Genomic DNA, 23,705 nt, shown 5'->3' on the forward strand with positions numbered 1-23,705 from the left:
CGGGGCCCTCCTGACCCGCTCCCCGGCTTGCGTGCCGGGCGAGCGGGAGATGAAGGGCTCCTTTTCAGTGGAAATAAAGTTTTCATTCATTCATTCATTCATTCATTCATTCATTCATTCATTCATTCATTTTCGGCAAAACTACACACCGGAAGTGCGTATCAGGTGCCGTAAAAGTGTTCAGTTTGTGTTCACCACGATGGTGTTCACTTTCTACAATAACGATCAAGCGCGAGGCATCCTAGGCCAACGCCCTTAGCCCTATAGTTGGATGCGCAGAGTGCCTTTGCGCTAAGCCTTTAGAACGTATTTAGTAGCTACCAAAGGGACTGCAGTTTGTTTATTTTCGTGAATGGTCAAATTTTTTATTCGGTATAACGAACCTACTGTTATAATCATTATGGTTATGGTCGTCGACGCTATCTGCGTGTGGTTTCTTCCGATTTGCAAAAGCATTAAAAAAAATATTTGTTTCTGCTTAAATATGCGCCTATAACTGCGTATTTTCTTCATTTGTCAGAGAAAGCTACTAATCTTCTAGCCTTAGGGCAAATTCACCGGATATTCGCAGACAGCTATGCTATAGTGCCTAGGCACTATAGCTATGCTGTTGAAAGAAAAACCAAAACTTTGACAAGTCGAAAAGAATCCAAGTCAAGTAATATCTAAACTGAGACTGGCTTTCGAGCTTTGTACATATGAAATCCGATACGAATCCGGTCAGCTGTTCTTGGATAAACTAACCCATGAAATCCCCGCCACAACTGCTCAGTGTTCTCCTGAAATTGCATATAGTGGTGCAAGTGAAAAAGGTGGCATGAGTTTTATTTTCTCTTCATTCTGTTCGCTTGACACGCGTTGCATCAGGATGCAGAGCTTGATAGAGCTACCCCTCTGAAGAAGGTTTCTTTTTCTACCTGTTGATAAATGGCAAGCAGGTGGCGCTACCTGCGAGGTGATGTAGTGCGTCTGTTTGGTGCGTGCGTGTAATGTGTAGCGTACGCGCGTAACGCTGGCTCTCTGTATTCTCCTCGCACCGCTTTTAATGAGATTTGCTTTTTTACCCTCTCAAAATGTTCGGTGCTCGAAACGCTTCCTCGTTGGCCACGCATGGGCTATCCCGGCTCTATCAGGTACGGTTGATAAGACTTCGAAACCTTCTTTAATCTGTGCCGTGTGTCGGTTTACGGTTGCATTTGTCCACGCTTCGTGCGGAAACACGCGAGCTGCGCAGAGACTCTGCCCCTGCGTTTGGCGAGTATTACAGGTAAGGATCGTCTTTCGCGATCCCGTGACGCGTTGCATCCCGAGTTGGAAGTGCACTTGGGGCCGTCAGAAACCTGATCACGCTTCGTGGGTTGTTGCTTTCGGCGCTCGTTCGCTGCGTCAGCATGTTTCGCTGAGGGCGACGTGTATGCACAGAATGGTGGCGGAAAAAAAAAAAAAATACATATGCACGGCTGAGCACAACTTGTCATCCTTTTAAGGAGCTTGCATCGTGTCTTGTTGCGTTGCTGCGAACTGCCTGCAGCACGTGTATGACTTGTAAGCGAAACCTCTTGCTCGTTTTACTTGGGAGTTTGGTAACTTCTTTTTTCACCAATTAAAATTTGTTATTTCATTTGGTGCAGCATGTCGAGAGCCGAGAGCCAAAGAGAACAACACACTCATAAGTTTCTGACACCACCTGCGACACCTAAAAGGGTCGTTGCGTACCAAGAGAAGCTGAAGCAGACCTTCAACCCAAGCTTATTTTTGCAAAATTTCAACTTCCCAATACCGTTTCGGAGAAAACCAAAGCCCAAGGTAAGCTCTATTTGTTATTGTAGTTAATGTGTTGAATGATATTTGATCTGGTAGTTGTTGCATGAAAAAAAAAAAAAGAAGAAGAAGGATGTTGAGGCCGACATCAACCACTTGCTGTGGGACTGTTCAGCACGCAAACCAACACGAAACCGGCACCTGAGCATAGCTGGCCTTTCAGCAACCAATCCTGCCTCATATGTCACTTGGACGCAGGGACCTCATCATCGCTCACTTCTGGACTTCATAAAATCAGCCAACCTTTTTCCATTCATTTAATCATTTATTCATCCTTCATCTCATACCCAACTGATGCCCTGAGGCAGTAAATATCGATTAAAAAAAAACTAAAAAACTATGGAGTTCTTAAACTATTTTAGGCGTGTGATCCAGTTGTATTGGAACATGCATGTATGAAAGCTTTCGAAGTTTTTAAACTAGCTCACAGTAGTGGTCATTAGCATATAAAGGCCAATGGACATTTCTTTTTTTTATTCACCCGCTTGATAGTGTAGAGCTCAGCGGGTGTTCTAGATGTGAGCATTGGAAATTGGGGCTTGTATTGATTTCATGTTTTGAATAATTATCTTTCAGGCAAGTGAAGAGAACACAGTCTTTCCTACCCCGTACAAGACACTGTATCATCCGCGTGTTGCCAGACACCAGCCTTTCCGAAGGTCCGAGTTCATCGAACTTGCCAACTTTGGAGTTGTCGAAATTGACCCAACAGAAAGTGGTGTGGGCCACGACTTTGAACCAGTGGTGTTTAAAAACCCAACCTGGTGTGATCTCTGTGGCGACTTTGTGTGGGGAGCCTGCAGCTTACAGCAGGGGCTTCAGTGCCAGAGTGAGTGACCTTTAATTGTTCCTGAGCCTTCATGCGGCAAGTGCCAGTGAATATGGTCTTTCACTCTTAGAGTCACTTGTGTTCACTAGTGCATCTCTTCTTGAGCATTAAGTGAAATCTTTTCTAACTTCGTTCTTAGTTGTTGGTGATAATTGTAGGCAAGTTTTTCATATTCGGTTGCAACTTGCTAACAATGTTATTGGGTAATCAGGAGGACCTGTCAGAGCTGTGTAACCAGTAATGTAACCAATGAAGGATGAAAGGTGGCACACTGCTGACTAGAATTATTTCCACTTACACTATTGGTCACTGAAAATATAAACCGGATCCGTAGCTCTTGGTACCAGGATATATGTTATTATGCTTTTCAAGAAAGACCCCTTGGTTTTGTTACTTTGGCCAAGCTGAGTCATATTGTACTGTTTTTGCCAAGCTGTTTGCTGAGCACTACTTATGCTATCACATTTCTGTTTGTCATCACAGCTGTGCGCATTTTTTTTAAGTAACATACTTAGAATATTGGTTTTATGTATCTATACTTCTTTTTTCCTGCCTTTTCAGATTGTAATTTTACTTGCCACCTAAGGTGTCGAAGCCTCGTTGCATTGGACTGTAAAGGCCAAGGAGAAATGGAGACTGCTGACCTAAGTGGCCACAAGGATGAAAAGAATGAAGAAAATGTGAGTTTTATTACCTCGATATTCTTTGTATCTTCTGGGTGAATTGCAGAATGCGTTCAGTTGTTAATTGAACAAGTTCCCCCATCCAGCAGGTACAGAGAAAGAAGGAAGAACCGGTTACTGAATATGTTAATCTAGTAATGAAGCTGACTGCATTTAAAGGGATGCTTTGGACATATAGAAGTTGGCCTGTGAAGTTGGGTGTGCTTGACCACATTCAGCTGTCCCATATTTGGCCAATTTTTTACTAACAATTTTATGGGGATCTACTCAATAGTGGCGGTGTGCTGCAGTGGTTGGTTCTACCTCACGATCAAGTAATCCGGTTACATGCATCTTGCTTGGCTTGTGGTTTATTACAAGCACGTTGAAGCTGCTAGGAAGAGTGTTCCTCAAGTCGTTCTGGCTTCTGGCATCATTGCTCAGCGTACATCACGTGTGCAGCTAGTGCAAGGCTAGATCCTTAGTGCCACAGCTCCGCCCTTTTGGCAGACACCCACCACTTTCCCAGAGAGTGCAATTTTTTCCCCTGGACTGGTGTTCCTCTTCTCTAAAATATAACGCCGGGCCTGCAAAATGTGGGGTCAAAGGCCTCAGGTCATGCAGACCAAATATATTAGTAATGGTGCTATTTGGCCACGCTATCATTGCGCCTTGTAAATAAGGTCACTGTCTCTAGTGTTGACCATCTCCTCACCAAGAGACAGGTTGGAATAAGATGCACATGAGAGAGAGATGCTGATGACACAGATGCTGTCATGTTGATCAAGTTTCTTTATTGATTTTCTCAGCTGGTAAGCTACAGTGCAGTCCACTTATAGCGATATTGAGAAAACTGGAAAATCCTATCGTTATATCTGAACCAGCTGAAAAAAAAAAGGAAAAACAAAAGAAAGCACGCACCCACGTATTTTCCCATGTATGTAGGCTTGCCTACTTACCATCGATAAGTTAATCGGGTTGAACGACGCTAATCATCGTAAATAGCACTAAACACTTTATTACAGGATACATAATATTCATAAAATAACTTAGGCATACTTAAAAAAGTCGGAATTCATGGTCGCTTAAAGGGCCACTGTCCACCCTCTGGTCGAAAATATTTTCTTCCCCCGCAACTTTGAGGCTTTGCCCCCAGAAAGCAAGGCCGAAAAAATGTTTTTGAAAAGAGTAACTAATAACGCATTTACAGCCACCGCAATCACCCGATTCTGTCATGTTTCTCTCCTCCCGTTCCCTCGCAAAGGTTTTTCACTCCTGCCCGGTTGTCTAGCCTCCGCAAGCCAAATTCCACTTCTTTCTCTGCGTTTGGTGGTAGGTGGGGCATGGCACTCTGCGTGAGCGAAAACAAAACGGGCAAGGGAGTGCACGCCGCTGCATTCATTGCATTCAGTCCGGCCGTGGCGAGGAAAAAGCGTGCAGCGAGCGGCGCACACAGTTAGTCGTGTATGCCCATCCTTCACACGTCAGTCAGCGAGACGGACCAATTGGATGTCGTCGCTACTCCGACGTCAGCCTAGCGGCTCGTAGAGAATGGGGAAGCTGGTTTCCCAAAGGGGAGGATGAGAGAGCTTTGATTTGTATTTTTGCTGCTTTGCGGCGCGCGTATCGCTGTAGCATTTTGCACAGACTATCTCTGGTACCTGATCGAAGCATTGGGCTCCTTTGCTTAAAAAGTCACACCCTGAGCAGTTGCCCTTTAAGCAGCAGCTGAGGCTTGACAATCGCTGTAAGGACCGCTTCCAGTAGCACGTTCGTTGGTGGCAGTACTTTTTGCATGCGCGATACTGATTAGCGACTGGATGAGCTGCAGGGCATCCCCGTCATTGACGATTGTTAAAATCATAGACTGCGAATGCTCGTATTTTTTCACGAGGCATCCAACCTTGAAACCCTGCCAGAAATCCTGATGAATCTGCTGTTTCATGCCAAGAGCTATTGCGCCGTAAATGTGGTCGGCACCATCGTCTTCGGACGCACAATCGGCGATAACGATACGGCCGCACTTTTCGCGCGGCAATAGGCGGCGACTGTGATAATGATAGTGCTCATTTTCTAACTGCACGCAATAGCGCTCGCGGATTTCTCCACAACAGTTCATTTTTATCGCATATGTCGAGTTTTCACGTCATTCTCTCCTTAGTAGTTTATTTTTTTAATTAAATATTCAGACAAATTTTCGGGGTAAACATCTACTGGGCGGTGATAAAGCTATCATTGTATCTAATGTACCGCCGATAATTGATCGTTATATCTGGTTTATTTTTACATTGAGTCAATGGGAAAATTGATAAATCCCAAAAATTTGATTGCTATAAGCTCTATATTGTTATATCTGGTATTGTTTGTATTTGCATTGTTGGAATTAAAATGCATTTTAGGAAATGGATTATGACATATTGGGAGTTTCTAGCAAACCTGCACTATATAACATTTGGCTGCTTTTTAGCAGTGTTACACTAACTGGTTTGCATTCCTTAACGAAATGCTCCACTGATGGTGTTTTTCTGCATTTCTTCTGTGAACAGGGCCGTGTGTCACCTTTGTTTCTCGAGGACCTGCCTAAGGATGAACTTCTGTCACGAATTGAATCGTACAACCTCCAAGAACCGGGCCTAGACATGGTTCTGGTAAGGAAGCTTGTCGATGAAACTCCATCAATTTTTCATTTTCGTTTTGTTGACGAGCAGAAGCCAGTGTTTTGACTTTCTGCTAATGAACTGCCATGGTAACCTTGATCTCGGGAATGTAGTATGTGCTATACTTCGTCTCACAAGATGTTTGCAGCACTGCGAAAGGTAGAGGCACCCCGGTCCAATCAGGGTCACGCGCACTACAATGGGCAATTGTGCACCTACGTGCCTCTCGCCCCCCTAATTGGCGAGGGCGACAGTAGGAGCACAATTTCTATTATAGTGTGCAGGGGCGAGCAGCACTTAGGAGCATAATTGCAAGGGCTCCTCTGCCTTTCCCAGTGCTGCAGATATCTTGCGAGACAAAGTATAGTGGTAGCCATTCATTCAGTAGCATTTTGTTACTCTACTGCTGGTGGCGCACTGCTTCTTTGATACTGGTAGTCGGTTCTGCTCGCTTGCAGCCCAGGGCTTATATGGTTATTATGCAGACCGAACACCATGCTTCATTGCTTATTATTTCAGTTTGACAGTTTAGCCAGCTGAATAGGTTGTTTGAACAGTCACACTCTCCCGATAGTGCTTAACCTTCGGACTGTGATGTGCTCAGAGTGAAGTGTTTGAAAAGCCTCTTGTCAGGATGGGAAAAAGGCTGTGCTGTGACAAGGCAAAATAAAGCAAAAAAAAGTGTAACCTTCATCAATAAGAATAAAAAAAAGAAATGTCTATGGTACTGGAGTGGACAGTATATTGTAATCTATACTAGGCGGCAATTGACAAGATTCAAACGTGCGCATCATTGTTTGGCATCGAAGAAAAGTGAATGCAGCATCCGAGTGTCTTGTCACACCATCACCACTATAAAGACGCTTAGTAATCATGTCTTGGCTGTTGATTATGATTGGTAACTGGTTTGCTACTCTGGTTTATGTTGCACTTTCGCTTGAGTATACCTACTAAAGCTAAATAAGGCAGGACATGCCCTGAGGTCGCGGGGACGGGAAACACTTACGAAACCCACTGTGTGGCTAGGCCTACCACTTAAATTATAGTTCCCACACACCTAAATAGTCAAACCTCGTTACAAGAGACACTCAAGGGAACCCAAAAAGGTGTCTCTTCAAACCAAGGTCTCTTGTAACCAAAAATTCCTATCAACTCGTATGGGTGGCAGTTTAGATTCCCTTATCTAAATTCTGTTTCGTATCAGTGTCTTGTTTTGTTGCAGTATGTCAGGAACCAAGAAAGAGTGCCTCCTTTTGACTGGGAAGTCAAAATGTCCTTATTGTTTCAGCCACTGTTATCACATTTATGTGTGACTGAAACATCAGTGACATTTTGACTTCTCAGTAAAGAGGAGGCGCTCCTTCTTGGTTCCTGACGTATTGTAACGAAACAGGACACTGATATGGAACAGAATTTAATTAAAGGAATCTGAACTGTCGCATATACGAGTCGGTACGAGTCTGCTGCATTGCATGAGTGTGCTCGAGTTAATTGCGTCTTATAAATAGTGAAGAAATTACTTTAGGGACCTGCAAAAGTTGCCCTTAGTAACAGAGTGTCTCTTGTAACCATGTATCTTGTATGCAATGTTAACATGGCAAACATAGGAAAACCTACCAAACCATTTTCAAGTGTCTCTTATAACCGAGTTTCTCTTGTAACCATGTCTCTTGTAACGAGATTTTACTTAGCATCTCTTGTAACCGTGTATCTTGTATGCAATGTTAACATGGCAAACATAGGAAAACCTACCAAACCATTTTCAAGTGTCTCTTATAACCGAGTGTCTCTTGTAACCATGTCTCTTGTAACGAGATTTTACTTAGCATTTGGTGAAAATTATTGCTTGAGGGCCTTCCCTTTGCCTCTAAAAACATACACAGGGTTATGTGGAGTTTCTGACGGCTTCACTTTTTATTCTTTAATGAAAGTGAAAAGTAGGGCACGTGGACAGCTTCTACTTCCTAGTACCAGTGGCTAAACCGTTTTTGTGTGCTCTTTGTTTCTTACAACTGCAGCAAGAAGACGGGTCTGTGCGGGGCTTTGTGCGAGTTCGCATGAACCTGATGCGTCCCATCAATGTTGTGGCAGGAACGAGACCTCCGTCCATTTACAACATCCTCAAAGATGATGATAGCGATCGCAAAACACTTACCTCTTTCTACCTGCCCAGGGACACCATAAAAGCTCTTCACATTACGAGGTGAGTGGAGGTTTTGCAGTAAGACCTCATTATAGCTGATTTGTCGAAGTTTGCAAAGTAGTTCGATATAACCGAAATGCCAATATATAAAATTTTGTTAAAAACAACTTGTACAAAAGCTGCGCAGTTTACTTAGTGAAGAGACTGAAACTCCAGCGATAGTTACTATAGCGATGTGGGGAGACTATTTGAGCCCGATTATGAAGACGCTTGCAACGGTTCTAGGGTTAAATCAGCTTTCCCGTGCAGCATGGACAGCGTGCAGCTTAGTGCAGGATGGTTGCAGAAAGGCTACCACTGCAGTTGAACCGCGATATAACAAGATCGTAGTTTCTGGAAAAAAACTTAGTTTTATCACAAACTTCGCTGCGTCGAGATTTTTTTCTTCCAGTGGCGCAAATTATATCGCTCATCCCTGACATCTTCCTATTACACTTTATTTTGTCTGCATGTATTCGTGACTCGTGAGGCTAATACAAGTGATTTCGGAACAAACACCAAGCAAAACAAGCAGCAATGAAAGTCGTACACGAAATCTTCATTAATTGGAAATCGCATATCTCAAGATATCGCGTCAGTCCAAGTTTCCTGCAGAGCCGAGCAGCTCCCCACTGGTGCTATGCATTCAGATATGACCCTCAATTTATTTTGAGGCTAAATTACGGATCTCAAAATCATGATTGATTGCTGGAAGCTTGAACGGCATCAGTGAAAATTATCACGAGCTTCGCATGTTGATGCAGTGACTGCCACTAAGCGGGCACATGCACCGAATATGAAACCAGGAGGTGCTGCAGGAGTGGCAGCAAGCAACCACGCATTCAAGCAACCACGCAATTTGCTTTCTATGCTTGCAAAAACTTTGTTGTATCAAAACTCTGGCGCAAAACTGCTACGTTAAATCGAGGGGAAAAATATGTTGTTCAATAGAAGCAAGAAACAAATGAAAAAAGCTTGTTGCATCATGAACTTCACTATACTGAAGTTCGTTGTATCGAGGCTCAACTGTATCTGCACCACGGCTTCTGGAGCACTCTCGGTAGATGTGAAAAGCCTTCAGTCTTCTGTGCCATTCTGTCTTCCATGGTGCTGTTGCCGAGTGCGAGAGATAAAAGTTCTAACATTGGCAGGAATGCTTACCACGCCTACTACTTGTCACTTGAGTGGTGTGCCACTGCACTGGCCAGTACTATTGTATAATTCTGGTGGAATAATAACTCCATACTGGTATAAATAAATTCTGGGGACAATTACGACATTTCCTAATGAGAAGTTTGAGTGCAGCTCTTAAGAACCCCGCCGGGGTGGCGCAGTGGTTACGGCGCTCGACTACTGTTCCCAAAGGACGCGGGATCGAATCCCGGCCTCGGCGGCAGCTTTTCGATGGAGGCGAAAAGCAAGGCGCCCGTGTGCTGTGCGATGTCAGTGCACGTTAAAGAACCCCAGGTGGTTGAAATTTCCGGAGTCCTCCACTACGGCGTCTCTCATAGCCTGAGTCGCTTTGGGACGTTAAACCCCACAAACCAACCAACCATTTTTTCATAAAGTGAAAGAGAATGTGAGGGGAGAACGCGGTAGCAGGGACCCAGGGAGAAAGTGTCTAGGGTGTTTGTTGATGCCAGCCTCAGTGAGGCGCACACTCTTCCCGGCGGGCCATCTCGGGTGTCCAATGAGCAAGTGGTGCAGAGCCTCGTGGCTCATCTTTCGCTTCTGAGAAATTCTCTTTGGCTCATGACCCTCTTGTGCCTCCCAGCTCTCTCTTGCTCGGTCACGCCGCAACACCACTAACGACGACACGGCTCAACCACCGGACGGGCGCGTAAGAGCTGCGCTCCAATATTCCAGTTCACGCTTCACAAAATTTTTGGGGCAACTATTCTGCTTCGCGGGGGACTGGTGTATGTCAGCTTAGTTGCTTTCCCTCCACAGCCACAGAAAATTACAGTACAGTGGAAGGCCGTCTGAGTGGTGACATATTCTTGTAGGGCTTTCATTTTATTGCATAGAAAATCTGGTATTGTGCATTTTGGTGACATTTATGACTGGTAGTAAACCGTGTAGAAGGTGTATTGCAGGTTGGCATGGGTAAAATTTTTACCGTGCTTTTCGAGGGTTGCAAGTCCTGACCGAAAGCTTTTGTTATATATACTCGTCGTGCTTTTTGTCGCTTTGCTTGTATATCTAACAAGAAAACTTCAATTTTGACGTAAATAGAATTGCTGTCTTTTGTTCCCGGTGTAGTGCTTTTATAGTATCCACCTTGAGTGCTAGGCGTTGTGATTACCGGCACCGCTAATTGTGATTATCTGCGACGTTGTGATTACCTGGAGCTAAGTGCCTGAAAGAAAGGGTCGTTAACCCCCACCTCAAGCAGACTAAAAACGTGTTAGTCATGTTGGTCCTTAGCGAGGCTGTCCTTGTGCCATTAAATAGTCATTGTCACAAATGCTGTAGCAGTGACACTGGTACAAGCTAGGTGCCTAAGTGCGTAGCTCATATAGACCAACACCGATCTGTGACGAAGCAAGATGCAGTGGCTCTGCTGTCACCAGGCCAGGCCAACTGGGGGCGAAAAGTAAGTTTGGTGCCTGAGCCAAAAGATTTGAAAGCAATTTTTTAATTTCACAGTTCACCATTCGGTGCAGAGTAAGCATTAAAATCGTAGAACACATTGTGAAGTTATAAAGCCTGCAGAGGCAGAATATTTTTATTTGAAACGTTAGAGAGGGGGGGGGGGGGGTTGAAAGTCGGGAGTGCGGCCTATAGAAACACATGCAAGCAAGAAGCTTACAAAATAATTTTCTGGTTTCAGGAGGGTACTAGTAAACACGGCAGATGGTTAAATGTTGACGGATGTTCCGAAGAAGTGTGACAAGCTTGTTACATTATTTTAAAGTTAATCAATTTTTTTAAGGTGCCTGCATAAATGTGCTTTCTAAAGAACGACATACCCCAGAAAAAGCAGCTATCTGCTGGGTACTCCTTACAACTGCGAAAGCTTTTCGTGTAGTCAGACCTGCTGCCCTGCAGGTTACCTTCGCTCTAAAATACTGCTGCTCAAATGATGCAAACTTTTAAGCTGAAAGCAGTTCTCACACAGCACGATGAACGAACCATGCTCAGCAGTAGAGCGTCGGCTGCGCCACCACCTGTTACAGTGGGCTGTTTTCTTTCGTTGCCTTGTCATTGATTGTAGTTTTGCTTAGGCTGCACACCTCGAACCACTGTTATTAGTAAGCAAATTCAGTGTATATGGCAGCATGTGAGGTTACCAGAGAAGCTTGCTATTCGGAGAAACACCCAGCGGATAGCAAGCCTGTCAGCAATATGTATGACTTCACAACACAAATTTTTAGCAGTGTTTTAAAAATTGGTTGCCTCCAAAATAACGTAGCATGCTTTGTCGCACACTTTTTCAAAGCTCTAGCTAACTTTTAACGACCGACCACCTTTGCTTGGTGCTCTGCAAAAGGAGAAAAATGTTACAGTAAATTGTGTTTATATGAGTTTCTATATGTAATTCCCCCCCCCCCCCCCCTAAATCGCACCTCCATATGTTTCACGGTGTTCAAAAACTGCTGCATCTCTGAAATGGCGTTTCATGCTTTAACAATCTGTTCTAGGAAGTTCATGGTTGCTCACTACCGAATAATGATATCATAGGTTTCCCATGCAATTAGCAAACTGATTAAAAACTTTCGCCTGCATATAGTATTCTTGTGGACGCTAAGCCTACTTTTTGCTCCCGGTCTGCTGCGGCATTGTGAGTACCTTCCTTGTCTGTAAACACAGTCTTGGTCTGTAGGGTAAAGAATTGCCTGGAGAAGAGCCTCCGCAATACGCTTAGCTGTGAGGAACTATTATCCGAGTGCTCTAATGGGGTGAATTGTGTGTTGTCTCTTTTTTGCAGTGAGTATACTGTGCGAGAGCTGATAGTGGCCCTGCTGAAGAAGTTCAAAGTGGCGGACAATCCTCGGAAGTTTGCTCTTTACGAGAGCTGTGTCGATGAAAGCACCGGTGAAGGTGGGTCATTTTTCTGTCCGTCTTTCCTTCTGGTTGTGTAGTGCATGTCTGTGGTGATTTTTCGCAGAAGCTCTGTAAACACTAGTTAGTGCATACTGTTCTAGAGTTTTAAGCTGCTCATTCTGAAACTGCTCCCTGCATTGTTTGCCACGAATTTTAGTTGCCAAGAGAAAAGATGCAGTCAGATGTTGTTACAGTGAACACGTAAAAAATTGTATAATACAGTCGAACCCACTTATAACGATACTGGTTTTAACAATATATCGGTTACAATGAAAATCTACTGCACCGTCCACCTTTGTATATTTTCTATAGTGAAATAATCTGCTTAATAAAATCACCCCATGCCTCATTATCGGTTATAACAATGATGTTTGGCTCTTGAGTGCTCGTGCCAAAAGGTAGCGGAATGCGAAATTATTGAAAAGAAAAAAAAAAAAATTCCAGCCGCTGCACCCGCCGCGCACACATACAATAGAATCTGTTTTCCGGCCTTCGCATTGCCAGCCTCGCGCGCGTCTCTCCCGCCGTCCTTCCACCCCTCCGAACACAAATGGGCTGCGCCCATAACTCTATATCGCGCCACCCTCCGAAACATGAATGGACCTTGGCAACGCGCCTACAACGCTGATCTGCTCGCTCGCCCCTCATTCTACGTAGTTCTGCCAACAGATTTGGTTGTTTGTGTTAGTTGATTGCGTCGAAATCGTTCCTGGCCATGTGGTTTCTCCATCTTGTTTGAATTGCCGCCGAAATGGAAGATGGCTGATCCGATCCGCCCGCTGATTATCGGATGACGTTGCCGGTGAAAAGAAAGCGCACTGCTATCGATTGGGAGACGAAGTGCAGTATCGTGAAGGATTACAAAGACTGTAAGAAAGTGTGTGATGTCAACGGTCATCCGCTCCGCTGAGAAGTTCGACAAAGAAAAGTTCTCGCTTGACAATGGGCGCACACGCGTTCGACAAGGTGCTTATAAGGAGATGGAGGAGGCCCTCTACGAGTGGTTTCGGGGTACTTGTGCCTAGAACTTGCCTATCACCGGACTGATTCTGGCCACAAAGGCAAAGTAGTTTGCCCTGCTGATTAACACTGTGGACTTTCAGCGAGGTGGCAGCTCGATACTGCACTTCAAAGAGAGGCATGGCATTGTCTACAAAGCCGTCACCGGTGAGGGAGCTTCGCTTGACGCGGAGGTAAAGGAGAAGTGGCTGCAGGAAACGCTGCCCCGCATCCTCAACAACTACGTTGACGCCGACGTATACAATGGGGACGAAACGGGGGTGTTTTACAGGATGTTGCGCTCAAGACACATGCACTGAAAGGAGACACGAGCAAGGGCAGCAAAAATGGCAAGCTGCGCCTCACTGTGTTTATGGGCGCGACAAGTGCCCCGCATCTATCATTGGGAAGTAAAAAAATTCCTGCTGCTTCTGCGGTGACGCTAGGATATCAGTGTGCTACCGTAACAATAGCAAGGCATGGATGACGCGAGAACTTTTTCGCTAGTGGCTGTTGGAGTTTGATCAGTACATTGAGTAATCGAAGCGGAAGGAAGCTCTCAAGCATGGAAATTTTTTTTCCTGCCTCCGAACACGGCGGCAGGCTTGCAGCCCATTTTGTCAATTTGCATGATCGCCAATTTTAAGGTGATGTATCATCGCCGCGTCTTGAGCAAGTTAGTCATGTTGATGGACATGGCCGCGCGTACAGGAAGCAGGGAGCAACCAGACTTGAAAATTAATCTGCTGATGGCCGTCCAAATTATATTTGGTGCGTGGTCCAAAGTTGGCACTTCTGCAGTGCGGAATTATTTTAAGAAAGCGTGCTTTGTCTGAGGCACGAGTGACTTAGACGAAGCCTGTGAAGTTCTCACCGACTGCAACATGTTTATAACAATTATCAGTTATAACAATGGAATTTCCGTGGTACTTGAACATTGTTATAGGTGGACTCAACTGTAGTTTGATGTAGCTGGAATTTGTAATTATAAAATTTCATCAAAAATGTAGCCGAGAGCAGTGCTGTTTAGTTAGTGGAGGACCGGTAGCTCAAACAATGCTCACAAAAGAAACAGGCTGACCTTATTCTAAAGGTTTAGCTCCACTTTAAAGGTACAGCGCGCCCTAGGCTGCAGAAAAAAAAAAGAATGAGTGGCAGTTAGGCTGGCTTCCCCACATGGCATCGCCTGTGTGGAAGGATGCTGGCTCACGCAGCAGCTATTGTAGTTTCCCTGCATAACAGCAATGTCGGGTGGAAAACGCACATCAGAGCGAGAGCTACCACCGTATCTACTGCTTCTGTACAGCTGGCATCATGTCAGGATAGTTGTTGCAAGACTGCAACTTCCAACTCTCCATAGTACTCTACCTTTTGTGCTTGGCAATGGGGAGTTTGATATATCTGTTCTGGGGCCAGACACACTCGATATATACATGCTGAGTGTTCAAGCTAACTTCGGCCAAGGGATAAAAAATAAAACATTTGAGGTAGCCCAAAGAAACCACTTGTATAGAACTGCCAGCAACCTGGTGCACCACAGGCAATATTTTAATTTGCAATTAACTAATTAGTAATTAAGATAATTTTTCTAAGCTATGAACTATTGTCTTTAGACAATAAATGTGATTTGCAAAGTTGGAAGGCATCTTCTGAAACCCCCATTTCATTTATTTCTGGTAAAGAAAGCCTCACGGGCATTTTTTTTCCAAGTCCTAAAGGAAGCCCACGTAATACAAAAAATATACGTGACTAACGCATTTGTGCGACGCAATTGTGGTGCTCTCGATCGTGGTTTGAGTGAACGAAATTAGCTGTGGTCATGACTCGACAGTGATCCCAGCGGTAGGCTCACCTGTTGGTGATGGTTGCAGCCAGCGTGATGAGTTTTCTGCGGACGAAGAAACCACCACAGACATATCTGCCTGCCACTGCAACTGGGTTGTGGAGCCAAGGCCGCAGCTGATTTCGTTCACTGAAACCCAGTTTGAGAGCAGCACGATTGGGGCGCGCGAATACACATAACGTGATATATTTTTTTTCGGTATTTTCCGGTCATTCTTTAGAGCTCGAAAAAAAAAAAAAAAAGATACATGTGAGGCATTCTTTATAGGAAATAAATGAAATGAGGGTTTCAAGTGGCGCTCTACTACTTCGCAATTCATATTTATTTTCTAAAGGTAATGGTTAATAAATCGCAAAAATTAGCTCAATTACTAATTAGTTAATTGAAAAATAAAAGATTGCCTGTGTGCGCCAGACGGCTGGCAGCTGTATGCAAGTGGCTTCCTTGGCCTATCTGAAATATTTTACTTTTTAGCCTTCGGCCAAAGTTAGCTTAGACACCCTGTATATTAAGAAAAGATTATGTGTGTTTGATATAGCCGTGTGATACCTTTGTTTGTTGTAGTGAAGTTTTACTGTACATGTCAGGTGGTCGCGCTTGCTCATGGAAGCTGGGGGAAATGTGCGGTTTCTAGAAAGCGGTACCTGTGCTTGTTGTTTGTTGACTTTGCTTGGGTGCGAGGACTAATCCTTCCTTTCCTATTTCAGTGAAACTTAGAAAACTTCAGGATTCAGACAAGCCTCTTTGGCTGGCACTAGATTGGAATAGTCGGTCAAGACAGTTTGTTCTTCAAGAAAATGACAATAGTGATATAGAGGTAAGGATATGTTTCTTGTCACTTTATGTTTGCGCTTCCTGTCAAACCTGTACAGTAGGGTTGAGTTGATAGAGAAATATTTTGTATAGTAGTCTCAAAAAAAGGTAAACCACTGCAGAACACTGGAGGAAAGGTATATAAAACAACACACAACGTGCTGACTAACAACTCGTGCTTAATCCGCCAAGAGCGGTATAAACATGACTGACAAGATGCAACACTTGGCACTTGTTCACAGCACCGTATCAAGAGCTGATGATAAAGATGCAGAGATTCATCGAGGACTGCACGGTTGCCTTGTAAGCCATGTCTAAGGAAAAGCTGCTCCTAAAACTCGAAGAGACTGCCGCTTCTCTTTGTGATACAGGATTGGAATTGACTCATTCTTACAAGGAGCGAGGTTCTGTCATCATTCCATCGGAGTTTTACTGCCAGAAGGCAGTAAGCAAGGACATCCACATTTCAGGAGCAGTTCCCCAAAGGGTCAAAAAAGCGGCGATAAGCATGTGTGAAAGAGCCGGCTTATCAGAAGTTGTGGCGCTGATGAAGAAGGAAAAAGAATTCTTCCTGAAGCGTTTCTTCATGACAAAGACGCACAAAAAAGGATCACCTTTCCATGTCATCATTTTCCGAAAGGTGCCCCTGGCTTTTGGGCCGGTATCTGCAGTGAGCTTTTTTGTCCTGTAATTGAGGACCAATTTCTTGTGAGATGTCCTTCAAAAGTATCAGACTATTTGAATGAAATGTGACAGGGATATAAACATGGGAGGGCCTCAAGGACGTGTACTTTTCCTTACTACATGCCGCAGTAGTGGAAGCCAGGAGAAATAACATCAAGAGTAATACTCCGCGAGGGGTCTTTAAGGTAACAAAATGAAATGAAATGAAATTTGTGCTTCCAGAACACATGTGCGGTGATCGTGGACAGGTTTCTATACCTTCTCAGTTACTACCTTCACTCCTTGATATTGGATTTTAGCAATGTGTGCTATGTGTAGAAAGAAGACATACTACATATAAGATCATGCTTGAAACCCATCCTGAGTGATCTTCTTTTGGTGCAGCAAGACTGACAGCTGGTACAGGAATGCGGTGTCGTCAAGGTCTTTCAATATGTCGATGACTTGTTGATTCTTTTTGAACAAGAGGAGGAAGACCCAGAGAGGCGGTCTTTGAGCCTCACCGATGCGTTTACATTCGTGCTAAAAGATTTGAGGCGATGAAAGAGCTGCCCTCAAACAGTATTTTGCGCCTCTTGGACATGGAGCTCAAGTTCACAGTGAACCACGTGGGCTGAAAATATGCTCTATGATCAAAAAAGTTTCCCCCGTACTCCTCTGCACATTCAAAGCTTGTGCAGTGTGGAATCGCAAAAGTGGCACACAAGAATGTCATTTATTTATTTACCCTCAAGGCCTTTCGGTGTTACAGAGAAGGTTACATGAGATGTACACAAATGCGCTGTCACAGATGTAGAGACTATTAGACGCAGGTTAACCGTACTTGCCAACAAGTTTTTCTGGCTATGGAGCCAAGGCTACGGGAGGGAGCATTCATCATGGTGTTACTTTACTACACCATGTAGTTCTGGCACATCTGGCCTCAGGTACGGTTTCGGTTTCAGCTTTTCATTTACTGAAATAATGTCTTCCAAGCCTCCAACGAAGCAGAAATGTCTTTCCTTACACTGCTAAAGGTACAAGTGAACGTATATTTACGGTTAATGAATATCGCGCGCTACGTGCACAGCCGAAACGAGTGCATTGCGAAAGCTCACAGGAACAGATAGGTAGACGCAGCAGCCGATGTACGCTTCGGCAGATTGCCGGCAGATGGCGAAACCATCCCGTTTGCGTGTTGGCGTGTACTGATAATAAAATGCACTGCAGTAACGTTGTACTGCCCTATATTGTAGTACAACCTTGATGTAATAACAACATAGGCATTGCTGTAATGATACAATATTCCAGAGCACGATCTCTGCAATTTGTCAAGGGACTATATTCTGCTGCGCAGTGAGCTGATGCGTTTTGGCTCTGTAGCGTTGGCTGCATAGCCAAAGAAACTTGTCCGGGAATATAGCTTCAGGGCCATGAGTGTGGCAGAGTTCCTTCTGAAGGAAGAGGGGAATGGGAGGAAACCCGAGCGACATGTTCCTCCCTCATGTGACACGAGCGACCGGGAATGATATACTGATTGTCAGTTCGGTGTGATGTATGATATGTCACTAGTTTTGGTAAAATGCATAGGGCAAACGGGTCGCTGTCATAACACGAGATTGAGCGGGCATGCCAGATTACATAAAATAGGCTCAGGTAGCAATCTGGTTGTACGCTGTAAAGAATGCCCCCCCAAAACATGCAGGCCTTTGCTCGGTTGCACGAGTGTAATAAAAAACTAAAAACTAAAAGGTAGATGTTTTCGAGGCAATAATCATGCAGCAGAGGGGTGTCTGCACGCCCTCTGTCAAACTGCTCGACCAAGAAATCGGCTTTCTTTTGAGTTGATGATTGCATTTCACCTATCAAATGGCACCCGTGTGCGATGCGATGTCAGTGGACCTTAAAGAACCCCAGGTAGTCAAAATTTCCGGATGCCTGCAATACGGTGTTTCTCATAGCCTGAGTCGCATTGGGACGTTAGCCATAAACTGTACTTCAGTTCTCTATCATGTTGCGTTTTTGTTCTGTTTTCTTTCCTTTTTTGGGTATATATTTTGCTCCTGGTGGAATAAACATGAGTGGTTAGCCAGCGCTTTGTGTGTTGTTTTTCTACCTTTCGTCCTGCACTCTGCACTGGTTTACCTTTCCTTGCAATGCTCTACCAACTTGCCCGAGCTTCCGCTTTGACTTTAAATAGTGGTCCCTAAAGAAGCTATCAGATGAGGGGAGAACATGGTTGTTCATAGAGCATACCTTGGCCTTGCAGTTTTCAATCTATTCTTGAGAAAAAAGTGTCATTGAGGGTTTCTTTGTGAGGACTTTTTAATCATGGTCCTGCTTCGCACTGCCATAATTGTGCACAGTGACCTGTACAACGTGTGATTTTTTCTGTCTTTCTTCTTTTTTTTCTTTGCCTTAAAGTGGGAAGACTTTGCAATACCAGAGCTGCAGAACTTTCTAAAGATCCTCGAACTTGAAGAAGAAGAGTACCTGACCCAGCTGAAGCTGAAGTACGACCTCGTGCGATCCAAAATACAAGAGGCAATGGATTCGTTTCCCAAACACGATACGGCTGCAGATCCCCAGATTCTAGCCCGTGAAAGTGAAGCGTCCGAGACTGTGCCTCCCGAGAAGCTGGAGGGCACCCTGAGCTCTTCTTGATTTTGGCATCCGAGCTAGAGACATTGCCGGTGTAGTGTTTTGTTACGTGTAGCAGGCTAGTGAACCATGTACCTGTACTTTTCCCAGGGTTAAATGCCTTTTCCACTATACATGCTTTCTAGAAGCTTAAGCGTTCAGCTTAAGACATCTTCTGCAAGCTTAGCCGTTCACCACCATCGTTTCCCTTCTTACCACTGATAGAGCAAAATCTTTTAACTCTGGGTGTCCCGGTTTGCAAAAAGATTCATTTCACACCGATACCAAATAGGAGTGGTGCTGTGCTAGAATCGTTGCAATAGTTTTTCCTTTTTTAACCTTTTTCGTAATTCATCACTTCCTTTTTTTTTTTTCTTTCATAGCATTCAAAGGCCTTTTTTTGTATGTGCACCGCGGTCACTATTTTTCTTTTTTTGTTCGGCAAAGAAATTCGGTCATGAGTGTTTTGCACAAAGTACCAGAATGCCAGCAGTATTAATTTCAACATACACTATTCTTATCTATGAGTGTTGTTAGAGCGTTATGCATAATTTGCCTGACCCGTATTGTAGCCCTGCTTTACTGTGGAATGACTGGTCTGGCATGAGACAAGGACTGGGGAAATTTTATTTGGCTTCAAAGACCTGGGAAGTTTAAACCTCCTTTACTGATGTGATTGGGAATTATTTGATAAATGTGTATGCTTTTCTGCTCCATTTAAAAACAGTACATATGTGTACTAAAAGAGCCTATGTATTATTGCAGAATTTTAACTTCTTTTTTAAGGAAAATTTACATACCTTGAGCATCTTGAAGGCACTTGATGTGAAAGAATGCAAGTGTCTTCACGTCCACAACACGTTCTCGGCTGAAAAGTTGAGCTTACGCAAAAATTGAATTAAATAAGCCGCAAGGGAATTTGAAGTCAACTTCCGCTAAAAACAAATTTTTTGTACTTTTGATCATTCGCAGCCAATCTTTTAGATTTAATTACTTTCAGTAACTCTATCCTTGGTTTAAGTTATTCTCCAACTGCTATCAAGTAACTTTTATTACACTTTATGGTGGAGGCCTTCACAGGTTTTTCACCGCCCTTTGCACTGCAAATTTTGGCTTACTCTGTTCTTCATGGGCATCGAGAGCAGTTTGTTTCTTACACGAAGCTGAAGGTGGAGACAAGCGCTGCATGTAAAGATGTAATATATCGACTAAGATAACTCTAGCATGTTTACTGGTTAGTGTACCTAACTTGATTCCCGGTGTCAAAATGTTTCTTGTGTTGTGTTTTCTACTGTTTTCACTTGAACAAGATATAGAGTCCGTGAAATTTCCTGGTAGACATCAAAGTGTGCTTCGGAATCCACCTCGCTTAATGTAGCGTGGCATGTATCCTGAGTACGGATCTTTTTTTGTCGGAGATGACGTTAATATATTGTGTTTAGGAAATTACTGAGTATAATGACATGAATAAAATGACATAGGTCGTGCTCCTTCATGCCATAGTGCTTTCTGGTGACCCGTTCGATGAGGTGCGAGATCACCTTTGTCACCTGCTTGAGATTCCGGCTGGTAAAGCTGCTGTGTCCGTTGTTTTGTACGTGAAGGCCGTTCGGTGTTGTCTGCATCAGTGTCATTGCTGTGAGCTAAAAAAATGGATATTAAGAGAAGGCACTATGGATTGTTGAGAACGAAAGACACTGACTTAATCTAGGAAATTTGGCTTCATTCAATCGTCGTGCATGCATCTGAAGCATTGCCTTTCAAGTAACTTTGACCTATCTGTTCCTTCCATATCACGAAGTGCCATTTGCGTTTTCTTGTTGAGGCCCTTGCTGTTGTTTGCCTTAACCGTTTGAGGTTGCATTATAATTGTAATAACATTTACTTAAATTTCCCCTGAGTTCTCAAGCTCTTACCTCATGTTGTATTCATGAAATGGATAAGAATAGTCATTTTTCTATTGCACTGCTGCTCCTGCTTATATTCATAACAAAAATAGCATCAAAAAAGCAAATCTGGCTGCTAACACAAAATTTCATGAGAACTGTCCATTTCTACAATTCTTTGCGGAATCCTAGGTAACTGGGCTTTAATCATGACAGGCATTACGTAGACCTTGACTCTGGAGCTACCTTAATGTAATTTTGGATGTGCGGAACCGAGCTCTAAATGGTGCCTAGCTAAGTGCTGCAAAATGCCACCTTGGAAGCCAAGTTTCTATTGTTCTAAGGGCAAAGATTTTCGGATGTATAGCTAGAATCAATATGAAAGGGAACACTGGAGCGCGTGGCCTCTGCGCTTTGCAAAGCGCTGCCACTAACACAAGACGAGAATGGGTGGCACTAAGGGTATGCTCGGAAAGAGCAGCCGACCAAGCTTACTTTGGATGCATCTTTACCACTAATTCTTATCACCTGACGTTGACAGCGCATTTGAAAACACAGAGGCCACACGCTCCCGTGTTCCCTTTCATTTTGCTTCTAGCTGTACTTTTACAACTTAGATTATGGTGTCATAGCATGCTTGAGGTGGCTTTTCACCAGTACAGTCTTACAAAGAGCTTTGCAATATGTTTGCTTCCTGCAGCTGGGCTGTATTAAATATACCCCGTGGAAGTATGTGTTTATGTGTTTGGAATGTACTAACAGTTACGTTGATTATAATTTTCCAGCACTAATGCCAAACCATGGTTATGAGAATTGAAGATCTCTCTTGTGTGCATGCAACTGTTGTATCTAGACTTGTAGCTGGATAATAAGATGAAAAAAAAAAAAAATTCGTCTTGTTCTGAAATATAGGTGCAATAATGAATTACTGTGGCTGTGAAAAATTTAAACAATGCTTTTTGCCAACTTTAATAGTTCCTTTTTACTTGCCCCTTAGTGCCTTAATAAGCACTTTTACTGGCAACATCGGCATGTAAGCATTGCCATGGCGAATGGAGACTGTTTTGTATTCATTATAAATTATTTTTGTTACATAATTCAGCCAGCCAGGGGAAAAGAAAACCACACTTATGTCCCGGTATGTCTTGCAGTTTTGCTACCTTCTGTTTTATTCACTCTAGCATCAAGAACCATGTCCTGCCTCGAACGGGTTGGTATTACATAATAGCTCCTACTGCATTATGTCGTGTGCAGCTTGTTTTGCATATTTAAGAATTTAGGATGTTCATATCTGGGATACGAGACAGGCCCCGTTATACTGACCGACAGTTTCCGTGAAAATGTGCTTTTCACTGAATTCGGTGTTGCCATTGTACCTACAGGCCAAGTTTGGTAGCAAATGTTCATTGCCTTCATGAAATGCTCCGCGTAGTCGGCTGTGAGATTAGGTTTGGCTATTTTAGAACTGTGTATAGGACAAGCTTTACCTAGCAATCAGTATCGGGAAATGGACCATGGTGTGGTGATGCTTGTGGTCCAGTGTAAGTATTGCGCGCAAGATATGTACAGATGATTTGTTTTCTCGACTGCATCCCCCAAGTTATGAATGCAAGAAATTTACAATTCTTGTAGCACAGCATTTTGTTTTCCTTGACTGGAATTGCATGTTTCACATTTATTCCTTTTGATTAATTTCTTCATTGTGATATGTTGTATGATTGCCCTGCATAGATGATGTACTGATGTTAAAAATGGGTCAGCACTGTAATGAAATTATCTAATGCGCTTCTTTTGAATGTGGTTCCCTTTAAAGCCTTCTGTAAGGCACTGCTCAGTGAGTGTTTGACCTTTAGGGTTTCTCCTGCTGTTGGCTTGCTCGCATCCTCATTGTGTATCAATGCCTTCTTGTTTCTGTTCTAGTCAAGAGTCTGCATTTTGCATTTCATGTTTTGTAACCACTGTTGGTTTTTGTGAGGGTGTTATGTTGTTCCTCCAGAAGTCATTTTACCCCTGTGATGTGTAACTGCAGTGATCATATGTTTCATGCTGTAGGCAGTGTTTCGTCTGGGAACTGCTCAGGTGCTGTTGGTTGTGGACTGCTTTCTGAAAGACAAGCATTCAGCATATACAGGCTGACTGCTGGCTTGTGCTGGTTATTTGTTTGACGCAAAATCTTGTCTGTAATATATATGTCACCATATGCAGCCAATCCCAATGTGCAAAAGAAACACTGCTTCCCGTAAGTAGCAAAAATGCCTCAGCAAGCATGTGCAAAAAAGTAATAGTGGTAGTATTGCACATTGTAAAGTGTCATACATGCTTTTTGTGAATAGCCAAGAAAATTCCTTTTCGTTTGAAAAGGTAGGAATAAGAAAGCAATAAACAAAACATTCATATGGTGTCCGTGCCTTTGTCGCTTGTGTTTTGTGAGTATATTGTTTGTTACTGAATGCTGTTTCTACATCAGATTGGCGATAGCAGAATGGCAGTTGTAAGATTTTGTTAGCTACATAATTTCAGTGAAGTATGAAAGTTGCCAGTTGGTGTTGCGAAATGTGAAAAACCCCTAAAAGCCTAGACGTGCTACTTTGCGCTACTGGCAGGCATTCATTTGGCTCTAATTGTCTAATTGATTCACAGGAGGGGAAAGGCGCAGTATCTGT

At 43.6% G+C, this 23,705-nt stretch overlaps 1 protein-coding gene across 2 annotated transcripts; it reads left to right on the forward strand.

Annotated features, from left to right (window-relative positions):
* Positions 1-958: 958 nt before the first annotated feature.
* On the forward strand, positions 959-23,443 carry LOC146208672 (ras association domain-containing protein 1-like). Of its 2 annotated transcripts, none has more exons than XM_084595899.1 (9): positions 959-1,133; positions 1,632-1,806; positions 2,398-2,650; positions 3,212-3,330; positions 5,859-5,960; positions 7,988-8,172; positions 12,083-12,195; positions 15,748-15,857; positions 18,941-23,443. In XM_084595899.1, exons 1-9 carry the CDS (start codon positions 1,111-1,113, stop codon positions 19,178-19,180), a joined length of 1,320 nt encoding a protein of 439 aa, XP_084452025.1. In that variant the 5' UTR covers positions 959-1,110; the 3' UTR covers positions 19,181-23,443. The 2 variants fall into 2 exon arrangements, with proteins under 2 accessions (XP_084452025.1, XP_084452026.1); XM_084595900.1 differs by having other exon boundaries at positions 1,128-1,267.
* The last annotated feature ends 262 nt before the right edge of the window (positions 23,444-23,705 follow it).

The sequence above is a fragment of the Amblyomma maculatum genome, chromosome 1, assembly GCF_055883805.1.
Source record: "Amblyomma maculatum isolate TAMU_Amacu chromosome 1, ASM5588380v1, whole genome shotgun sequence".
Classification (NCBI taxonomy): Eukaryota; Metazoa; Arthropoda; class Arachnida; order Ixodida; family Ixodidae; genus Amblyomma; species Amblyomma maculatum.